General features: G+C 53.8%; 1 protein-coding gene across 21 annotated transcripts in view; it reads left to right on the top strand.

Annotated features, from left to right (window-relative positions):
* The window catches only part of sm (heterogeneous nuclear ribonucleoprotein L), a 200,163-nt gene that overhangs the window by 144,454 nt on the left and 38,209 nt on the right, over positions 1 to 17,500 (top strand). For all 21 annotated transcript variants that reach the window (XM_086530908.1, XM_086530904.1, XM_086530903.1 and 18 more), the window contains 2 exons: positions 8,122 to 8,194; positions 14,073 to 14,158. In XM_086530908.1, the coding sequence (XP_086387034.1) occupies positions 8,122 to 8,194; positions 14,073 to 14,158 (159 nt within the window). The remainder of the gene's footprint in view (positions 1 to 8,121; positions 8,195 to 14,072; positions 14,159 to 17,500) is intronic.

Raw genomic sequence — 17,500 nt, 5'->3', positions numbered from 1 at the left:
CCTCTCCCTCCTCCTCTTTCCCTCTCCCTCCTTCTCTTTCCCTCTCCCTCCTTCTCTTTCCCTCTCCCTCCTTCTCTTTCCCTCTCCCTCCTTCTCTTTCCCTCTCCCTCCTTCTCTTTCCCTCTCCCTCCTCCTCCTTTCCCTCTCCCTCCTCCTTTCCCTCTCCCTCCTCCTCCTTTCCCTCTCCCTCCTCCTCCTTTCCCTCTCCCTCCTCCTCCTTTCCCTCTCCCTCTCCCTCCTTCTCTATCCCTCTCCCTCCTTCTCTTTCCCTCTCCCTCCTCCTCCTTTCCCTCTCCCTCCTCCTCCTTTCCCTCTCCCTCCTCCTCCTTTCCCTCTCCCTCCTCCTCCTCTCCCTCTCCCTCTCCCTCCTCCTTTCCCTCTCCCTCCTCCTCCTTTCCCTCTCCCTCCTCCTCCTTTCCCTCTCCCTCCTCCTCCTTTCCCTCTCCCTCTCCCTCCTTCTCTTTCCCTCTCCCTCCTCCTCCTTTCCCTCTCCCTCCTCCTCCTTTCCCTCTCCCTCCTCCTCCTTTCCCTCTCCCTCCTCCTCCTTTCCCTCTCCCTCCTCCTCCTTTCCCTCTCCCTCCTCCTCCTTTCCCTCTCCCTCCTCCTCCTTTCCCTCTCCCTCCTTCTCTTTCCCTCTCCCTCCTCCTCCTTTCCCTCTCCCTCCTCCTCCTTTCCCTCTCCCTCCTCCTCCTTTCCCTCTCCCTCTCCCTCCTCCTTTCCCTCTCCCTCTCCCTCCTCCTTTCCCTCTCCCTCTCCCTCCTCCTTTCCCTCTCCCTCCTCCTCCTTTCCCTCTCCCTCCCCCTCCTCCTCCTTTCCTTCTCCCTCTCCCTCCTTCTCTATCCCTCTACCTCCTCCTTTCCCTCTCCCTCCTCCTCCTTTCCCTCTCCCTCCTCCTCCTTTCCCTCTCCCTCTCCCTTCTCTTTCCCTAAATCAACCATCTGGTCGTCCTCTCTTTCTCTTCCTCATTTCTCGCGTCGTAAAGCTTGAAACGGCCTAGCGTATGTGCGTGCGCGTGCAAGATGTTTGTGTATGGATCTGTGTGCCTTTTTTGCGGTGATAAAGCAGGTAATTTCGTGACGTTTCCCAGTGAGCGTTCACTTGGTGACGGCCAAAAGAACACGCGGGGACCTGCACTGCGGAAAAGATTAAGAGCAGGTGGAGGTGGTGGAGGAAGTGGTAGTGGTGGTGGTGGTGGTGGTGGTGGTGTGGAGGTTTGAGAAAGAAGAGGGGTGGGGGGCTGAGGAGGGAGTGAGTTGAATGGAGGTAGTAAGTGGTGACGATTTATGGGAATTGCTTTACTTGCCAAAAAAAGAAAAAAAAGAAAAAAAGAAAAATGTTCTTCACTTTGTACTGTAGGAATATCCTGTCTATTTCCCCTTAACACAGTTTGCGCAGTCCCATTTAAGCTCTCGAGTCACGGAAGCTAATGTAATTGTGTTCTTTCCCCTTTGGCCCGTTCGCTCGCTCGCCGCCTCGACTCTGCTCGCCTCTCCCCCGGGGTCCTGGAAATGGCGTGCTGACTCTCCTGCGCTGAGGAATTTTTATGGATACTCTGAATCGGAGATGATTGCGGGATTGGCGCGTTTCTAGCTCGCTCGCTCGTTCGCCTGCACGCGCGCCCGCCCGCTCGTCTGCACTCCCGATTAGCGCGTTCCTTCGCCTGATGAATGTCGTCCTAATAGGGGGTTCCGGCTGGCTTGGCACCGCCTGGAAGGTAGAAAAGTAAGGGGATGATGGAGGGGGGGGGGGTGTCTCGCTGGACTTGACCCCGTGTATAAGTGGGAAAGCGAGATGAGAATAATGATAAGAAGAATGGTAATGGTGATGAAAATCCTGGTAATGGTTGATCATGAAAATGATGAAAATGAGAATAATAATGATGACAAACAATGGAAGGAGGGGGATTTGCCGAGCAAAGCGTTAGAGGAGAATTGCCCCGTCTGCGCACTTGTATCTGGAGTGAGAGTGAGAGAGAGGGAATGAGAGAGCGCGCGCGTTAGGAAGCGAGTGAGTTGGGTCCGGTAACAAACCAATTTCCATTAGGAGGAACATTAGCGCGGGCTGGCGGTCATTTCTCTTATTGTCGATGAGCGATGGTCGACGGCCACACGACGACTGGATTAGGTCGTGATGCCACTTGTCAGCTGGAGTGACTCGAGCGCGGGTTGTAATGGCGTCGGGTCAGGTCATCTGTCAGGTTCGCCGGATTCGAGGGATTTTGTGTCTGGCATGGGGTGTATGGCCTCCGTTGCAAAGGCGTTCATGTTGCAAGGTATTTTAAGGGCATTCTTTGCTAAAGGGGTATTAGTGGGACACGGGAAAGGGGAGAAAATGGCCATCGACTTAAATGTGTCTGAAGTGCGAGCTGGCATTCCGACGGGGGGAGGGGGGGGGGTCGCGAGACTTGTAAGTGTTGGGCTTCACTTCACATTACTTGTCGTGCGCTGTGGTCGTCACCGAAGTTCATTCATTTTCATCATTATTATTGCCAGGAAGAATGGAAAGCCTGCGGCGGGTTCGATTCAGTGTGGCAGCGGACACAGGAAGTGGGGAGGGAAGGAGATGGGGAGGAGGAGGAGGAGAGCCGGAGGTCGGTATGTGAGGCATGTCGTCACGTAACAATGGGAGCCTGCAGGAGACCGAACGACGCACTGGACGCTGGCTCTATTACCACTACATGACCGTCGCGGCTGATGGGATGGAGGAGGTGCCGTCGAGGGAGAAGGGAGAAAGGGCGGAGGGGCGTCGCGCGGCTCGGGGGGGAAGGCTGGATCTATTCCGACGGGATCAGCTCTTTCCCCTCCTTTCTCCCATTTCTTTTTTTTTTCTCCTCCCGTCATCTTCACGCCTCTTCTCCCCCCTCCCCTCCCCACACGCTCTTCGCCTTCTTCATTTCGCGTCACGTCAATCTCATTCCTCCCCTCTTCTTCTTTCCCTCAAGTCTCCCCTCATTTTCCTCGGCTGTTTCTTTCCTCCCCAGCGGAGCGACTTGCGGCGTCTCGTTGTAATCAGTTGCGCGTCTGACCGAATGCTTGTTTCGAGACGCGGCCGTAAAGTGTCACACGGTGTTACGGCGGTGAGCGAGGATGGGTTAAAGGGACGTTGTCTCAGCCGCCTCGCGCCGGGATTGCGATCGGGACTCGTGCTGCTGCTGCTGCTGTTCGTCCTCCTCGCCCTCGTCCACGTCCTCATCCTCCTCGTCGTCGTCCTCGTCCTCGTCCTCGTCCTCTTCCTCCTAGTCCTCTGTCTCGTCGTCTTCCCCCTAGTCCTCGATCTCGTCCTCGTCCCCGTCCGTCCTCCTCACCCCCTTCCCCCTTTTTATCCTCCTCATGCTGCCCCTCCCCCTTTGCCTTGCACCTTGATAAGGCTTCTAGCACTCCGTTTTCGAGGCCGGCTGTGTGCAAGGGGCGACACTTGATTGTTTTATGGCCGACATGCCGCACATTCACCACACATTTTAAGAGGAGTCGGGCTTGGGCGCATGCCACGCCGCGATCTGGAGGAGGAGGAGGAGGAGGAGGAGGAGGAGGAGGAGGAGGAGGAGGAGGAGGAGGAGGAGGAGGAGGAGGAGGAGGAGGAGGAGGAAATTTCAAGGGGGTCTGGGAGGTTCAAGGTTCGGGGTTGTGGATAAGGGGTGCGGGGGAGGTGCTTTGCCGGGGCGCCTAATGGGCCCCCGCGGCGGATATGTAAATATTGCGAGACGCTAAATACTCGTGTAAATAAACTGTCAAACATGGAGGAGCGTCTGGGTTTTGGAGTATTTTTGCTGTGTATTTACCCATCGTCGCCATTAATCAGAGCTCTGGCAGATGGCTCTAGACCCCTTAGGCCGGCTCGTGCCCTCTCGTGGGCATTTCTCCCTCCTTTCTTTCTCTACTCTCTATCTACCCGTTCCTATTTCCTCCCTTTCCTCCCCTCTATCTTTCACCTCTCCCATCTCCCTTGGTCGTCCCAGTGAACGTCCTGTCATGAGGGGGGGGGGAGCAACCGGCACCTTTGATGTCACGCTTGTGGGCTCGGCTGCAGTGTGTACGTAAGTGGTCGAGAAACGTGCGCTTGCATACCTACACAGCCTCGCCTCGCTCTGCTTCTCTGTATCACTCCGTTTTTTTTTACCCTGTCTCTCCCTACCTTCGCCCTTGTTCTGGCCTGACTTCGCCCTTACTCGAACCTTACTTATCCCTCACGTCACCCTCACTTGCCCCGCACTTCGCCCGGCCTCTTAAGTACAGTGATACATTTCCTCTCGTTTTCCAGCGCAACCTAAAGAGTGAAAAAAGAGATTGTCTTTGACGTAATTCTATGGTTTCCAATGGATTTTAAACATTTTCTTTTGTTAGGAAAAATAGGGGGTAGGAGGAGGAAAGTATAGAAGGATAGGAACATGGAGGAGATGAGGCAAAAGGAAGGAGAGAAGGAAGAGAAAGTGGAGGATAAGGAGAAGGGATGAGGGGAAGGAGAAGAGGAGGAGGAGCATTGAGGGGGGAGAGGGAGGGTGTTAGGCCAGCTGACTTAGCTAGTCCTCAAAGAAAATAACTTCGGACTTGGACTTAGACTCGATCTGAAGTTTGGATTCGCGGTTCGTTTGGTCGACAGGTATTTTCTACAAGTCGAAGGAATGCGCTATTATGAGGAGGAAGGGCAGGAAGGGCGGCACAAGCAGGGGGCAAGAGGCAACAAGAATGTACGGAAGGGAGGGCATGGAATAATAAAAACGCAAGATAAAGACGAAATGAAAGAAAAAGAAGGAATAAGGATTGGCAGGGTAGACGAAGGGGAAGCGATGCGAATGATCGAATAAGGAACAAGAGAGGAACGAAAGAAATGACTTTAAAAAAATGGGGAGAGGGACATGCAGGTTGAAGAATGCAGTGCAATGGTTCTTAAAGCCATGGTCGCCGAGAGAGAGTGAGGGTCACGCGGTGGTTTAAAGAAAATGACAAAATTGAACAAGGCAGGCCCGACATGTTGATACCAGAAATAAGAAATACTAAAATACATTGAAGCAGTAAAATTCGGCGCGAAATGTACTTAATATGTCCTTAATATGCCTTAGTGTTTGCCAGGACTGAAAAAAGTATTCCGGATCGCGTCCAAAAAAGGCCGGGAAACACTTATGTAGACAGAGAGAGAGAGAGAGAGAGAGAGAGAGAGAGAGAGAGAGAGAGAGAGAGAGAGAGAGAGAGAGAGAGAGAGAGAGAGAGAGAGAGAAATTGGAGGAGGCTGCATTGGTAAGGGGACAGGACGTCAAGAAGGGGAGAGAATGAGGGGAACAGAAGACACGGGGTGGGGGGGGGAGCGAGGGGCTGGGTAGGGACAGATGTGGATCCCATCAGATAATGCGAAGGATAACAGGAGGATTCAGGCCAGGGGAGGGGCGCTATAGGATGACAGGGTGGGAGGGGGCGTCGTCTTGGCGCGCGCTCCCACCCCTCTCTCCCTCACCCCCCTACCCCCTTCCCCTCTCCCTTGTTCCCTTTCCCCCTTCCCTTCCCCCTTCCCTTCCTCCCCTCCCTTCCGCCTTCATTTCCCCCCTTACCTTCCTCCCCTCCCTTCCCCCTCCCTTCCCCCTCCCTCTCATGTGTCTGTCTATCTTGTTAGTGTGGAGAGGAGGAAGGGGGAGGGGTTGATAGGGGGGTAGGGGGAAGGTGGAGGGACAGGCGTGATAACAAGCAGAGGGAGCAGGGGATTGGGGCCTAAAGCCGGATTGATGGCCGCTTTTTAAGATTTGCATAATTAAGGACAAACATCGGCCGGGCATGTCTTTGGCGTGCACTTTTGTGTCACTTTGCCCGCGTCCTGTTGCCGTTGCTCGCCTTCTCGATGGTGTGCGTTTGTGAATGTACGTATGTGCGTATTTGCCGATGTATGTATGTATTAATATAGTTAAGTGCGTGTTTGCTCCTGTTTTCTTGCGTGGCGTGGGGAGGGGGATGGGGGGGGGGTGAAGGGAGCGTGAGGGAGCGAGGGCAAGCAGAGAGAAGCGGCGTGTGCTAATCCTCCTGGGAAGGGGATCGGAGGGCGGGGGGCGGGGGGTCGGGAGGTCGGGATGAGGGGGCAGCTGTAGCAGCGGCAGGAGGAGAGGCAATAATAGTGGCACGTTACTGGAACGAGCCGACGATGTGCAGCTGGAGCGACGTCGTCGACAGCTGGCTCGGATTATCAAGGGCGGCGGTTGCGAGTGTTGCAAGAGCAGATATTAACGGCGACTCGCCCGCTCCCACGGCCCCGCGCCAATTAACATGGACACACGAGTCGGGGCTGCTTAATGAACTCCCACCTGATTTATGGCCTCGATACTGGCTCTTCCTCTTCTCCTCCTCCTCCTCCTCCTGTTCCTCCTCCTCCTCCTCCTCCTCCTCCTCCTCCTCCTCCTGTTGTTCCTCCTGTTGTTCCTCCTCCTCCTTCTGCTGTCCCCCCTCGTCCTCCTCCTCCTCCTCCTCCTCCTCCTCCTCCTCCTGTTGTTCCTCCTGTTGTTCCTCCTCCTCCTTCTGCTGTCCCCCCTCGTCCTCCTCCTCCTGCTGTTCTTCCTTCCTAGCCACCTCTCCTTTCCCCCTCCTCCCTCTACCCCCCTTCTCCTTCCCCTCCCCCCCCCCTCCTCCCGCAATGAATCAGGGACCGTGGGTGGGCGAAGTAGCTAGGTTTTGGCTGTTGGTTCGCTGGTTTTATTGCTCTTCGCGGGCTCGTGGTGGCTCGTGTCTTTTCGCCCTTTGTTTGGTTCTCCGGGTCTTTGGTTCTTGGTTCTGGTACATGGGGGTGGGTATAGGAGGAGATGTTTGTTTGGTTATTTTGTTTGTTTCTTTGTTTGAATGGTTGGTTGGTTTTGGGAGGTTAGGTCAGCGTGGTTCGTGGTTCTCTCCCGGGATCGTTTCTCGGTGCGTTCGAAGATTCGTTCGGTTCGGTTCGGTTAGGTTCATCCTCTTGGTTCTCGGTTCTCGCTTGTCTGTCTGTCTGTCTGTCGCCGAGGAGAGCGTGCGTTCCTTGCGGTTCTGTTGAGGTTCTTGTGGCGTCTGGTTCGTAGTGTATGATGGTTCTAGCGGTATTGTTTCTTTAACCTTTTTCTTTCTCGCTGAAGCAAGGCGGCAGCGGCGGGGAAGCGTCTCCGCGGCAGGTCTCTCGAGGGCGGCGGCGGCGGCGGCATCAGCAGTGTCGTGGGGGCGTGGTGGGCGTGGTGTTGGTGCAGGGTGTGGTGGGTGCAAAGGAGGAGGGGTGGTGTGGATGGGGTATGGAGGAGGGTGGGGGGAGGGTTAGTGGCGTCGTAGGAGGTGTTTGTGGGGTTCGGGAGTAAGGGCGGGGTAGGGGGTGGGAGGGAGGGGTCGTCGGGGGCGTGGGCGGTGCAGGCGAAGAGGGGCGTGTGTAGGCCCCGGACACGGCTCAGGCACGATCGATGAATAACCCTCCCTGGTTCGCTCCTCCTTCGGCGACTCGGCGACCTTGGCGGTCACTGGAGCTCACCTGGGGAGGAGTAGGATGGGCGCCGCCCACACGCCCACTCCGCTTCCTTCGTCTGGATTGTCTTCTTACCGTCCTCTTCTTTTTCCAAACTCTCTCTCCCCCTTCCTCCTCTTCCTCCCCCACCACTTCCTCCTCCTCCTCCTCCTCACCGTCTTGCTCTCCCATTCCCACTCCTCACGATCATGTCATTTTATCGCTGTTATCGCCGCGGCCGCCACCTCCAGCGTCGTACTTCTTAGGGCAATAAAAAGCGGCCCTCGAGATCCTCCGTCGTGCCGCGCTCTCCCTTCGTCGCCTCACGCCCGCGTCGGAGGATTTGGGTCGACCAAGGAGGGCCGTTGTCGTTATCGCTGCTGTTGTTGTTGTCGTCGTCGTCGTCGTCGTCGTCGTCGTTGTTTTTGTTCTTGTTTTTGATTTTGATGTTCTTGTTTATTTGTTATTCTTGTTGATATTAATGTATCTGCTGTTTTTCTTTTTTGTTATTCTTGAAGGTTATGATGGATGAAAAAAATATCCGCGTACGTTCTTTAAAAAAAATATAAGACATTGGTAGCGTTTCCCTCGCCACTAATACAGCGCTTGTGTCTCGAGGACTGCCAATTAGGCTCTTAATTGGTGTGCAATTGTTCGTCACGACTAACGGTCTTTTTTTTTGTTTCTTTGCAGGAAAGGAGAGCCAGAGACGCCCAACCATGTGTTACTTATGACCATCTTAAATCCAGCCTACCCAATTACAGTGGTGAGTATCTTATTTTATGTTCTTTTTTGGCATGCGAGTGCGCGTTGCGTATGTGAAAAAAATTGTGCGTGTGTAAAGGATGATTGTCAGATAGATGTGTGTGCGGGTGAGTGCGTGTGTGTGTAACTTGTAGAATAAGCGAACGCGTGTGCATGTGCCGAATGGATTGTGAAATGGGAGTAGATATCAGTATGGCCTCCGATTGGTTGTTGACGATTTTGCTGGTCGGTTGCTGATCGACCTAATTGCCTGGCAGTGGATCGGTCATTAGCGTCCACTGATTGATTGGTCACCGCGGTCGATTGGTAATTGGTACTTCGAGTGAGTTATAGCAAGGAGTGTCTAATTTCGTCATGATTTCAGTGGCTAGTTTGTGTGTCGTCTTTCATGGCTTAAGGTTTGCTCTGGCGGAACCACTCGCCGCCCCCTTTCACGGAAATGAGAATTTCTGATTGTTGTTGCGTAGTGTTCAAGCAGTGTAGTTCTTTGAAAGGTTCGTGTTGATTTTTTTTGTGGTCATGTCCCTTTTAAATGGTTTTTGCTGGAGGTGGAGGTGAGGAGGACTCTCTCTCTCTCTCTCTCTCTCTCTCTCTCTCTCTCTCTCTCTCTCTCTCTCTCTCTCTCTCTCTCTCTCTCTCTCTCTCTCTCTCTCTCCCCTCTCCTCTCCCTTCTCTCCTCCTCTCTCTCCTCTCCCCTCCTCCTCTCTCCTCTCCCCTCCTCCTCCTCCTCCCCTCCCTCCTCCTCCTCTCCTCCTCCTCCTCCTCCTCCTCCTCCTCCTCCTCCTCCTCCTCCTCCTCCTCCTCCTCCTCCTCCTCCCTCTCCTCCTCCCTCCCTCCTCCTCCTCCTCCTCCTCCTCCCTCCTCCTCCCCCTCCTCCTCCTCCTCCTCCTCCTCCCCCTCCTCCTCCTTCCTCTCCCTACCCTTTCACTGACTTGGTCGTATGGTGACCAGATGTCTCGCTTGCTTGCCAATTTGGTTAACCGCCTTTGACAGTGACTAAACGACAGGTGCTCGCCAGGTACGACTCGTTTCAGTGTCCTTCCCATTATTGTGTTCTGTGAGTCGTCGCCCCCCCCCCCCACCTCACCTCTCTCTCTCTCCCTCTCCCTCTCCCTCTCCCTCTCCCTCTCTCTCTCCTCTCTCTCTCTCTCTCTCTCTCTCTCTCTCTCTCTCTCTCTCTCTCTCTCTCTCTCTCTCTCTCTCTCTCTCTCTCTCTCGCTCCCCCTCCCCATGTCACACTGGGCGTAGTTTAAGGGTGGATGGATAGGCGTATGTCGGTGCTTGGCGCTTCGATAATTGTGATGTGGAACTGTCACGCTCCCGACGCCTCTCTGGCACGCGGGCACCCGCTCGTCGACGTGTGTTTCTTGTCTGTCTATCTCTGTCTGTTTGTGTAAGCTTTGCGTAGACGCCGGCCGAAAGGGACTTCATGGGCGAGCTTTATTTTCGTGGCGAAGAAAGAGGTTTTAGGTGATTTTTTTCCGATTTGTAGTTGTTTATTTAGTGGAGTGTGGGACGGACAGATTACAGACAGTAGGCAGCAAGAATTAATGTCCTCTCCTCCGTCCCCCTCTCCCTCTCCCACTTAATCCATTGCCATCACAGAACACCCACATCCCTCTCTTCTACTACCATCGTTGACACCCCCCCCCCCCACACACACACCTTCAAAGCTCCCCGGAGAGGAACGTGTGTCCGTTTGAAGCCCTGACGTACCCCAGATTTATGTCTTCTTATCCGGCACGGCGATGGATGCTGAGGGGAAGAGGAAAGGGCGGCGTTCGGGGTCGGGGTCGGTTCCGTGGCGTCCGGTTTCCGAGACGGAGAACCAGTCGTTCCTTGCTCGTTCGCCGCCCAGATTGTTTTTCTAATCGCCTCAGTCGGTTTTGCGGCTTTGTAAGCCCCCGCTCTCCGTCTCTGGCTTTCCGTGTGTGTACTTAGCCTCTTTGTCCATGCGTGCACCGGCGCATCGCGAGGGGACGGGGTCCCCGGGGCCGACGGGTTCTGGCAGGCGAGGTCAGGCGGGCGAGGGGAAAAGGCGTGATTGCAGGTGTTTGCCGAGATGTCAGTAGGGTGAAATAAGTGAGACATTCTTGGCACTAGAGCGGGCAACGTCGGCGTTCGGGCCGCGGGCGCGCGGGCTCGCGCTCCCTCCTTTGTCCGTGCCCTCTAAACTGAGCGGTCACTCCGGGTGCCCAGGTCCTGTTCATACCCAGGGCTCCGTCCCCCTCCATGGCCCTCTCCCTTCCTCTCTGCTTTTTCTTCTCCCCTCCCCCCTCCCTCCCTCCACTGAGCCATACCCGCGCTGTGGGGCCCTGCATTGGAGTCGTATCACGGTTGCAGTTGTCACACTAATTCAGGGCTTTGCTTCTGCGGCCGTCATGCGCATTCCTGGCCGGTGCGCTCACTCGCCGCAGATGCGAGTGGCGGCGACTCGGTCAGCGGCGGTGATGGATCGCGGCGAGGCATGTGGAAATGAGAGCGCCACCGTCGCCGCGTGCCGAGGGAGGGGAGTGATGGGGGCCCTTTTTGACGGGCCGTCACGCCGATCACATGCCCGGCCTTACGCTCACGGGGGATGAGGGAGGGAAGCAGGCACTCACAGCCGTATCTATTTTCGTATTTTTGACCGTTCGTCATGCTTAGCCTTCGTCCTTCGTGGCCTCGGGACCCGCTTGCAGTGCAACCTATCCCCCCTCTCCTCTCTCTCTCTCTCTCTCTCTCTCTCTCTCTCTCTCTCTCTCTCTCTCTCTCTCTCTCTCTCTCTCTCTCTCTCTCTCTCTCTCTCTCTCTCTCTCCACAATGGTCACGGCTGGCACTCACTCCGCTGTCCACGTTGCCGGGTTGGTTAACGCTGGCAGCCGGAGCAAGACAGATATGTAACATAGGAGAGGGAGAGGGAGAGGGAGTAGCAAATAACATCCACGAGGGAAGAGGGAGAGAAGAACAAGGGAAGTAGATGAGAATGGGTAGAACGTAGAAGTGTGCGACCGGTGTCCCCTCGTGTTGCTAGGGCATTTGCGGACGAGGCGGGAGAGGGATGGGAACGGCTTGGGGGTCGTCGCATGGGGGAGGAAGCGGGAGGGGGTTAGGGGGGGGAAGAGATCCGGGAAGTCGCAAGATAGGCTTATGAAGTGAGAGAGGGTTTGGGTTACAAGACGAGCGAGCGCTGAATAGTCGGCGCGATCGCGCGATCGAGAGGGGAAACGAAATGGCTGCGGGAGGGGGGGTGGGGAGGGTGCCATACGGCGAATGGCGGAAGCGCTCGGCTCGGATTGGTTCTCGAGATTAGAGAGGTGGGGGGTGAGGAAAAGTTCCGTGGAATAGCTTTTTTTTCTCCTATGATTGAAGAGGGAGTGGGGAAGGGGGAGGTAGATTATTTGTTTTTTTATTTTTTTCAATTTTATTTCTTGCCAAATGTACAAGTAGCATTGGAGTAGATTTAGAATTTGCCTCCATCCATTCTTTTTCGTTACGCGTCTGTTCTTCATAGTCGGTTTTGACTCCCACTCGCACGTGATGACGCAACTGTTGTACAGGTGTTAGCTGGGAAAGGCATGCACTTGTCGGGGGTTGCGTGGCGAGGTGTATTATGTCTTTGTGCAGATGGTAGGGGAAAGGATGGGGGAAGGACGAGGAGGAGAGGGGGAAATATCGGGGAGTAAATTTTGGGAGGAAGGAAAGGAAAGGATAGGTTTGGAGGATCAAAGAGGGGTTTTAGTGAAAATGGTGGGGAAGGAAGAGGAAGAGGAGGGGAGAGGTGAAGAAGGCAGGCGGGGAAGTCAGCAGTGGGAGAGGATGAAAGAGCGGGAAAGTAATGGGGAAAGAGTAAGAGAAAGGAAACCTTGAAAGTAAGAGGAAGAGGGGGGAAGGTGCCGACGAGAATAGAAGAGGAGAATAAACCAGGGTGGTTGATAGAAGATAGGTAAGCAGGCAAGGTAGGGAGGCACCGAGGAGGAGCAGATCAAAAGGAGGAGCTGGAGGCTGACGCGGCCGAGATGGAGATGCAGATTCAGGGAGAGGAACGAGACGATGGTATCAGCGAGTGGCAGGTTAATGGCTGGGGCGCGGATGAACCGAGTCGTCGGCGGAAAAAGCGGACTCGCTCACTCGCGCGCGCACTGTCGTCGAAGCAGCGAGTAGGTGGGGAGAGAGGGGGAAGGGGAGGGGAAGGGGAAGGAGGAGGAGGGGAGGGGGGTGGGGTGGAGGGGAGTGAGGCAGGCAACGGCTATATTATTTATTTTTATTAATGTTGCGGAAATATCCTCGAAGTGAAGGCAGAATTGTCCGCGAGCAGTTGCAAGCACACTGAGAGGGCGCGCGACTATTGAGATGGTTAAGAGCGATTTGGAGGAAAGATTACCGTCCCTCGGCTCGTAGATTGTGGCAGGTATATAGCACCGTGCGCGATTTTCACGCTGATCTACCTGGAGAGTTATGCGCGTTTCCCGGAGCCCCATTTTGGCTAGGATGAGCATCGGGGGAGCCTTGGTTTTGCATTGGAGAAGGAAAGAACAAAGAAAAAATCGCCCATTATTCTCCGTTGCAGATGTATGTGCGTGTACTTGCACGTACGCGTATCTGTGTCTCTTGTGTAGAGTGGCGACGAGGTGGTGATATCCCCGCCCGCGGAGAGGGAACGCGCTAAGGTTACAACGGGCTCGGCCATCTTTTTGGCAGCGGCGGGTGTCGCGTTTCGCCCTGGGAGAATCCGAGCCATATCCCGGCCGCCCTCACCTGTTCGGGCACCTTCGTGCGACTCGCCGCTGCAGTCACGGGGTGGGGGTGGGGGGGTGGGGGTCCGGGTAGAGGGGTGCGACTACGGTCTTGTTGTTTTTGTTTAACGTTTTGTACGAAGCGACGAATGTTTTGTAACACCGCTATTCGTCTACTTTGAGCTGCTCCTCCTCCTTCCTCTTCCTCTGCCTCTTCCTCTTCGCCGTCGGTGCGTCCGCATACAAAACCGTCCTGGCCTTCAGTTCACGCCATCGCCATGCCGCGTTTCCGAATATCGGCCAGCGGTACCGCGACACATCGAGTTGTTACCGCGGAGGCCGTCAACGTCAGTGCGGTTATCGATGTATCTGACGGCGACGGTGGGGCCGGACCTGCGAAGTGGCAAGCGGGGTGGGTGGGGGGGGGGGTGAGTGTCCCCAGGAGTAGGAGGACGGACGTAAGAGGTCCTTGAGAGGTCTTGCCCCAGGAGGGTGAGGAGGTTGTGTGTGTGTGTCTGTGTCTGTCTGTCGGTGTCTTTGAGAATGCTTTTTTTTCGTCGCCTTCGTCTGGAGTCTGTGTTAGTGTGTCAGCGTGTTAACCTCGCTCTCTAGGCTCCGTCCCCGGGGAAGAGGCGGGGGGGAGGGGGGTCGAGCCTTTAATTCTTTTCCCTCGACCGATACGGAATCCTAATCCCAAGTGCTGATGAACTAATCCCGGCGGACGCTCCGATTTAGCCCTGTCTTATCAGTTCTCCTTTCTAGTGGTTTCCCCCCCTCATTCTTTATGGGGGTAATCTCCCCCCATTCCCCACGTGATCTATTTTTTTTCTATTTCGCAACTATTGGCGAAGGATACCATGTGTGTTGATTCTCTCTCTCTCTCTCTCTCTCTCTCTCTCTCTCTCTCTCTCTCTCTCTCTCTCTCTCTCTCTCTCTCTCTCTCTCTCTCTCTCTCTCTCTCTCTCTCTCTCTCTCTCTCTCTCTCTCCTCCCCTACTTTCTATTTAACAATTGCAACGGGAAGCTAGTTCATTATATATGAATGAAGTTAATTTGACTTTAAAATTGCCACGAAAGCATGCCAAGTGATGTTTAATTCACATGTATGATGAGCAGTCACGGTTGCCATGCCATTTATTAATATATTTATTTCTCTCTTCCGCAGGATGTGATACACACCATTTGCCAGCCCTACGGAAATGTCCTGCGAATTGTTATCTTCAAGAAGAATGGCGTCCAGGCCATGGTTGAATATCCTTTTAAGCAATGGGTTTTAGTTACTTTATTCTCTCTTTTTGTTAATTCACGTCATTCTCTTTCATTTTCATCTCTGCTTCCACGAACATTAAAAAAAATCCTAAGAACATTGATTGGCTCAGTCTGTCATTTGATTATTTTATTTGTTTTTGCTTTTACACAATCATTATTATTTTTCATAGTTGTTGCCATGATATTCTTTGAATGTCCAAGGTTGTTTGGTTGATAGTAACAATGAAGGGAATTGGACATGGTAATGTACTCGAGTTGTATTTTATGATGTGAATGAGTAGAAAATGTGTGTGTGTGTGTGTGTGGGGGGGGGATATGTAAGAACCGATCGGGCGAAGGAAGAATATAACGAATGAATGAGGGTAGGAAGATGAAGAGGAGAAGGTCACCGGAGGAGGAGGTGGAGGAAGAGATCAGTAAACATGTCAGGAAATTTTAGTGTTTGTAGAGAAATCAAGAGGTCGAATCTCGTACTTGGCCGAAGACAGGCTCCGGGGTCGTCTGCCGCAGCGGTCTGCCGTTTATACGGCTCCGTCTCCGACACCGTCTCCGACGCCCTTCCTCTTTCCTCCTCCTCCTCCTCCTCCTCCTCTGTCCCTCCCCATCATCTGGCGGTGACGCACACCTCAAAGCCTCCCGTGGCCGCCCTTGATTTGCTTGCATCGGACCGACGCGGTGACAGTGCTTGGCGGCGACTAGTGAAGAAATGCTTTGGCAAACAGTTGTGTTGTCAAAGGGTGGAGGAGGAGGGGGAGAGGGAGGGTAGGAGGGGGGGGGAGGCACAATCCACCTCCACCTCTATCTCCACCAGTATGTCACCTTCTTTTCGCTTCTCTCATTCCACTTTGGGGAGAATATGCGGAGGTGGGAGAGAGGAGGAGGGAGAGAAAGAGAACGAGAACGGTGGAAGAGAAGGGTTGAGTATTGCCAAATAGAGAAGGAAACGAATTGAGTAGGAGGGTAGGAGGGGGTTGAGGAGTATGAACGAATTGAGTAGGAGGGTAGGAGGGGGTTGAGGAGTATGAGGAGGGGTAGGGAGGTGGAGTATTAGAGTAGAAGGAAGAGCGAGGTGGTGGTGGGGGGGGTGGAGGATGGGTAGGAGGAGGAAGTAGTAAGCGGAAGAAATAGCTAATAGTAAGGAGACTAGTAGTAGTGTCGTAGTAGTAGTAGTAGTAGTTGTAGGGCTAAGAAGACGAGTAGTAGAATGAGGAGGGGAAGTCGGATGATGAGGGAATGTTGTCAGGATGAATGTCATTGCCGTGACTCGGTCGAGAGCGTTACTAATTCCTGACGCAATAGCCACGGAGAGGGAAGGGAGCTGGAAGGTAGAGAGAGAGAAATAGGTAGGTAGGTAGATAGATAAATAAATGGAGGTATGAAATAGGAGAAGAAACGACGGACAACATAAGAAGAAGAAGAAGAAGAAGAAGAAGGAGAAGAAGAAGAAGAAGAAGAAGAAGAAGAAGAAGAAGAAGAAGAAGAAGAAGAAGAAGAAGAAGAAGAAGAAGAAGAAGAAGAAGAAGAAGAAGAAGAAGAAGAAGAAGAAGAAGAAGAAGAAGAAGAAGAAAGAAGACTACGGCGGCGAAAGAGATCAGAGAATACGAAAGAATGATTATCAAGAAAAGGAATTAGGTAAGAGGAGAAAAAAAATTACGAATGGGAGAGGCAGAAATCTCGGTAAAAGGGAGGAATGAGAGATAAAAGGATAAGCTAAGGAAGTTGAGGAGAAAGGAAGGAGGGGTTGGGGCTAGGCGTAGGGGAGGGTGTAGCTAGAGGTGGGCGGTATGTCACTTGATGAAGTGTGAGGTTTGGGGTGGGGGGCGGAGGTGGATGGTTACTGAGTAGGGGTAAGGGTAGGGGTAGGGGAGGAGTGGGAGTGGGAGTGGGAGTGGGAGTGTTCTTGACATAGATGTCTAGATAATTGATGTCGAATATGATCGGCCCCAGAGGAAGGCGCTTGGTCAAGATGCCAATCTCTCTTGCTGCGCCCCCCCCCTTCGCCCTCTGCGTTTATCTTCACCCTGCGCTTTGTTCGTTTTTATCCTTTCGCTTTCTCCTCCCCTCCCACCCCTTCCCCTTCTTCGCGTCCACCATCCTTTCTTCCCTCCCCTCCCCTCTCCCTTCCCTTCCCTCTCTACTCTCTCCCCTCTCCCCCTCTCCCCTCTCCCCCTCTCCCCTCTCCCCTCTCCCTTCTCCCCTCTCCCCTCTCCCCTCTCCCCCCTCCCCCCTCCCCTCTCCCCTCTCAAGCTCCCTCAAGAGAAGCACTTGACCCGCCGAGGCATTTTTAGCTTTGGAAACGAGGGTGTAATGTATGCCGGGAATTCATAACATGTAAACGATTCCGTGTGGCCTGATTACGAGAGAAGGGCGCTGGGAGGAGAGGAGAGGAGAGGAGGTGGGGTGGGAGGGGACGGGGCGTTGGGTGCTGGTAAATAAGGGACTTCGTGGGGCTGAGAACCGGGCCATCTGCAGTCTTGTTACTCCCCCTAACCCCCCCTCCCTCTCTACCTCTCTCCCTCCTCTAACTCCCTAACTCCTCCTCCCACTCCCGTTCTCCCTTCACCTTGTGTCCTTCTCTTTCCCTCTTTCGCTGACCCCCCCCCCTCCCCCTTATCACCATTTTCACTCTTTCTTTCTTTCTTTCTTTCTCTTTCTCTGGTCTCCCGCCTTCCTCTCCCTACCCCTACCCACCATCCACAATCCACTATCCACCTTCCACTATCCTCCATCCAATCGATGCCACACTCGCCCTTTTATTAAGAATCTCGAGTTAATGAAGACAGGTTGACGATGAGGACGACAGGTGTGCGTGACGCGTTTGCGCAGGCATTAATGAGGCCATTACAGCTGTTTACCTGTCTACTCAAGTGCTTATTTGCTAGTCGATATTATTATTGATTGATTAGGGAGAGAGGGACGCTTGTGAATGAGAGAATGAGGGAGAGAGGCTCAGGATTGGGAAGACTTGGGGAGGGTAAGGGGGGAAGGGAGGTGTCTTCATATCCGTCTGGCGTCCTGCCTTCGGGGACGTGAAATCACTTTCGAATCTAATTACGGAGAGAGAGAGAGAGAGAGAGAGAGAGAGAGAGAGAGAGAGAGAGAGAGAGAGAGAGAGAGAGAGAGAGAGAGGAATATATATGAAGTATTGAGAGAGCAAGTGACTCACCATAGCAACCCATACCTGGCCTTGTATTGCTACTCCACCCATGGAAAAAATGGGCGAAGGACACACACGCACACATACACCAACACACGCCCTCGCCCACAAGGTCACAAACCGGCTCGCTTATTGTTCCTCATTTCCATATAGATCTTATCCACATT

The sequence above is a fragment of the Penaeus japonicus genome, unplaced genomic scaffold, assembly GCF_977035675.1.
Source record: "Penaeus japonicus unplaced genomic scaffold, GWHDUDI00000001_assembly GWHDUDI00000034, whole genome shotgun sequence".
Lineage (NCBI taxonomy): Eukaryota > Metazoa > Arthropoda > Malacostraca > Decapoda > Penaeidae > Penaeus > Penaeus japonicus.
The sequence above is the reverse complement of the archived record's forward strand: the minus strand, read 5'-3'. Positions and strand labels throughout refer to the sequence as shown.